The sequence below is a fragment of the Acomys russatus genome, chromosome 21 (assembly GCF_903995435.1).
Source record: "Acomys russatus chromosome 21, mAcoRus1.1, whole genome shotgun sequence".
NCBI classification, from domain to species: Eukaryota; Metazoa; Chordata; class Mammalia; order Rodentia; family Muridae; genus Acomys; species Acomys russatus.
The window spans coordinates 57,837,656-57,842,619 of record NC_067157.1 but is presented as its reverse complement, the minus strand read 5'-3'; the positions used below and the strand labels follow the sequence as shown (position 1 = coordinate 57,842,619).

The 4,964-nt window shown below is 44.3% G+C and overlaps 1 protein-coding gene across 1 annotated transcript; it reads left to right on the top strand.

The window, feature by feature from the left end:
* The first annotated feature begins 2,206 nt into the window (after window positions 1–2,206).
* Window positions 2,207–3,928, top strand: LOC127205180 (sperm motility kinase 2A-like). Its single transcript, XM_051164362.1, is given in 2 exon segments — window positions 2,207–3,323; window positions 3,909–3,928. Coding segments are annotated over 2 exon segments (1,137 nt in total).
* Window positions 3,929–4,964: the final 1,036 nt, after the last annotated feature.

Sequence of the window (4,964 nt, the reverse complement as noted above, 5' to 3'; positions counted from 1 at the left end):
GGCTCTAGCATTTATATACTCTCTGAAAAGATCCGATAATTCCAACCATCACACAGTCACAGAAACTACCTGCAGCTGGCAAAGTCATGCCTCTGCTAGAGCACGAGGCAATTCATAGTCAGCTGCTGTGATGCAGCCCCATATCCCCACACCTGGGATTGGAAGGACAACATATTGTTATAATATTTCTGTGTTTTTAAAGAAACCAACATTCCAAAATGTTCACTACAGTGGTGAGTGCAGACATGAGGACTTTAAAGCAGGAGGCACAGCAAACATTCAAACCACAAACCTAAGGACATCAACGCATCCTACAGGCTTTGATTTCTAAAAGCCTAAATAAAGTCAGTCTCCATAGTCCACCTGAGGCAGAGCCTTTGAGTCCTCCCCAGCCGTGTCAGCACAGGCCCTGGTATGACCTCACGAAGAGCGATTGTGATGGACCCAGCCAGCAGATATTATGCTGTGACCAGGCCTGGATTTCTTTGGGTGCGTTGAGAGGAGCTGAGGAGTGGAGCCCAGTGTGAATTTGTTGTATCTAGTAAGGTTATGTGTGGATTTATTGGTTTGTATGTGTGCTGTGTGTGTATGTACCAGCGAGTGTAGGTGGGTATTTATAGGTTTTCTGTGTGTGCACCTGTTCCTGTGTTTGTTTTGTGTGTGATGTGCTTCTGAGTGTGTATACGTGTTTGTGCGTGTGTGTGTGTGTGTGTGTGTGTGTGTGTGTGTGTGTGTGTAGGTTCGCTTTTCTGTGTGCATCTGTGTAATCTGTGTGTGTGCCTGTGTGCATCTGTATGTGTGCCTGTGTGTGTGTACATTTTGTGTGTGTGTATACATGTGTGTGTGTGTGTGTGTCCATTCAGAATACATCTGTACAGAGTGTGTAGAGGTCACAACTCAGCCCAGCTGCTGATCCTAAGGTAAGTCATCCACATTGTTTTGAGATCGGCTCTCTCCCTGACCTGGAGCCAAGTGTCCAGGCTGTCTGGCCCGTGACTTCCAGGGAGCTGTTGTGCCAACTCTATAACCTCAGATTAAAGGCCGTGTAGATGGCTGGCTTTTGGGGGGAAGGGAGAAGGGAGAGTATAAATTCAAAAGAGAATTAAGCCATACGATTGCAAGGCCACTGGCTCTTTGTTTCTCTGTTGTTGGTGTTTTGATTTTTATTTCTGGTTTTTTCTTTTGTTTTGCTTTGGTTTGGCTTTGGTTTTGGTTTTTTCAAGACAGGGTTTCTCTGTGTAGCCTTGGCTTTCCTGGACTCCCTTTGTAGACCATGGTGGCCACAAACTCACAGTAATCCACCTGCCTCTGCCTCCCGAGTGCTGGGATTAAAGTTGTGTGTCAGCATGCCTGGCTATTTCTGGTTTATTTGTATGGCTACTATTGTTCTTTGTTGTTTGCTTTTTACATTTTCTCATGTGGTATTTTGTTGTTTTGATTATTTACGCTTGCATATTAGGCTTTTTTTATTCCTATCTCTCTTTCCAACATATTTTCCTTTCCTGTTTTTACTTTATTCTGTTTTAGATTTATTTATTACTAGTTATCATTGGCTTATAATTCATATATATTTGCCTTTAGTGATATTCTATTGTTTTGGTATTACTTTTATATTTTGAAGTGGTTTTTGAGTTAAATTTCCCCTGATTTTTAACTGTCTTGTTGTTTTTTTTTGCTGTTTGATTTTGATTTTCAGTTTTTTGCACTGGGGAGTTGTGATTTTCTATTGGATGACTAGGTTCTTGTACTTAAGGAGGTTTTTGTTTGAACTATGGGGGTTTTTTGCTTGTTTGTTTGTTTCGCCTTCTACTAATTTTTTTTCCTGTTTATTTGCTATGGCTTTTAAAAATCAATATCATGGCATTGCTAAACTGTGTTCCTGCCAACCTGATTATCTTATGGAACTGCTTTGTAGCTTTCATCATCTGTATTTCGTAGGTGTGTGGTCTTGACTATCTGGTTTTGGACTGGTTACCTGGTTGGGTTTTACTTGATTTTTGATTTTAGCTTTTTTCCACCCACATCTTTTTCATTGTTTTTTTCCTATTTTTCCAGGTTTTACTTTCTTTTAATCTCTTTTCTTTATTTATTTTTAGGAGCATTTGTAGTGATTTTACCTTTTCCGCCACATCTTTTTCATTCCATTTATTCTATTATTTTATTTCATTTTTAGGTAGCTTTTTTTTTTTTAGTGATTCTGGCTACAATGTCTACACCTAGTGATGAAGAGTCACCAGAACCCAGACCCCAGCCAAGTTTCTCTGACAAGGAAAACTTCCACTCACAATACAAAATCATAAAGACTATTGGCCAGGGGAGCAATGCCAAGGTCCACTTGGCCCACCACCGTCTAACAGGCACACCCGTGGCTGTCAAAGTTGTTGTAAAGAAGGAGCAGCTAATCACATCCGAGGCAGAAATAATGATGATGACAAATCATCCCAACATTGTATCACTTCTCCAGGTCATCGAGTCGGAGAGGAGAATATACCTTGTGATGGAGCTGGTCGAGGGCCAACAGCTTTACCAACATATCCGAGAGTCCGGCCACGGGGAGGAGGACGAGGCCCGGGGAATATTCAGGCAAATTACAGCAGCTGTGAGCTATTGCCACAACCATGGTCTAGTTCACAGGGATCTCAAACCAGATAACATCATTTTAGAGAGGAATGGAAGAGTAAAAATCATTGATTTTGGCCTCGGAACCCAAGTCTACCCAGGGCAGAGGCTGAGCCAGCAATGTGGCGCTTACTCTTTTGGTGCCCCAGAACTCTTCCAAGGTAGACTTTATGGTGGCACCAAGATCGACGTATGAGCCTTAGGAGTTGTATTATATTATATGGTTGTTGGGAGGGTCCCATTTGATACTGTCATCCTACCGGAGCTGCGAAGGCAGGTTGTGTCAGGGAAGTAATTTATACCATCTGAACTCTTCAAGGAACTTCAGGACCTGATTAGCCTTTTGCTAACGGTGAACCCAAAATATCGGCCTACCATCAATGAAGTGTTGACACATCCCTGGCTCAAGAAACACACAGAGGGATTCCATAATCACCCCGAGGAAATGATCCCCAGGCTTGCTGACCCTGCAGTTCTCAAGGCAATGGGATATATTGGTTTCAAATCCCAAGAGATCAAAAACTCCTTAGGGAAAAAAAAAAAAACATTTAACCAGGCCATGGCATGCTATTACTTCTTGAAAGGACAGACTTTCCAGGGGCAGGGCTGCACATTCAAGCCTTCTTTCGTTAATCCAGGTGTGACACCATTTCCTTCACTAGAGGACCCTGCTGCTTTCCCTCTGAAACCAAGGAGGAGGGGAAGTGAGCCTGCCCTTGGCTCATTACTCAGGTCATCCTCAGGTCAAGAGGAGTCTGCCTGTGGTCAGAAGGCTGGTCAAAGAGGAGGGAGAAGAGCCACTGGGCCAGGCCTTCCACCTTGCAGGGCACTCCAGAGCATACCCACAGTGGACCAAGCCCGCCAATGAGCCAAAAGTGCCCCGTGCATTTTCACAACAGAGAGAGGCGCTGAAACAGCAGAAGAATGCTCCCAGAACACCTCAGCAGAGGTCAAGCCTGGCCCCAGCCCGCACCCGCAGAGAGGCTTCAGAGGATGGAGAAGAATACAACATAGCCTCAGGAGACTATGTTCCTGCTTTAACTAGGGCAGAACAAAGTTCCCCCCTCAGAAATTAGGCCCTGGGAGAGGACCCCCAAGAACAGGCAGCAGGCATGGCCAGGTACCTTTGTGCTCTGTGCTTCCCGGTTTGCTCTGTGCTGGCCCCTGCTCTGTCTCTGGCTTCTATTTTCTCCATCACTCTTCAGCACACTTCATAACTTCTCTAAGAACTTTACCATTCTTTCTTCACCCCAAGCCTTCTGCTCTTTCTCTATTTCTCCTGTTCCCAGTGGGGACTCAATATTACTGATGTGGACCCAACTCTAAAAGGTGCTCCTGTGGACCCCATCCCTTCATCAGGAGTCCATCTCCCCATAAAGCCAACAGCTCCCTCAGGTGAGGACTGGGGGACTATGGGCCCAGGGACTCTTCCAGGGCTACTGGCCCTAACGCGTGTGGCCATCAATCACAAGAGCTACAGACAGATCCTTAAGTTGTCAAAAGCAACATCACAATCCATTAAGCTTCAAAACTCATAAATGACAGTGTCATCAACTACGCATCAAGGGTCCAGTTGCTGGTCACTGAAGGCCAGCATCTTCTTGCATGCACAGTTTTCACACACTGACTGTCCTCCTTCTGCTCCTAAGGCATAGTGACGCACAGATTTTTTTGGGGTAACATAGTTTATTAAATTGAACAAATGAGAAGAATTATTAATGAAACTACCAACCGCCACCAACATCACAAACAGCCATCTTTCAATTAAGCAACTGTAACAAGAACCTACAGAACTTTTTTTTTAAGATGGGTCAGTGAAATTTATGTCCCATCAGGGTGTTTCCCTTCTCACTTACATAGTGAAAGTTGAACGAATGTTTTCTAAATTTCAGAATAAAGAGATACGGATCATTGTCATAGTGGGCAGGCATTGCAGCGTCCATGACGCACAGATTTTTACAGACACCATTCCTAAGAGATTCCTTTCAAAGATCTCCACTGGGAAGTGGGAAAAGCACATGAAATAGGAAGGCAAGCCAAAGCCCAAGACATTATTCTAAGAAGTAATTTAACCTACTTATTTCTCTTGCCCAGAACAAATTATTTTGTCTCTTTCGCAGTGTCCTCCAGCAACAGCAGCAGCAACAACAGCAGCAGCAACAGCAGCAGCAACAACAGCAGCAGCAGCAAAAAACAACAGCAGCAGCAGCAGCAAAAAACAACAGCAGCAGCAACAACAGCAGCAGCAGCAACAACAAAAGCAGCAACAGCAGCAGCAGTAACAGCAGCAGCAGCAACAAAAGCAACAACAACAAAAGCAGCAGCAGCAGCGGCGGCAATAACAG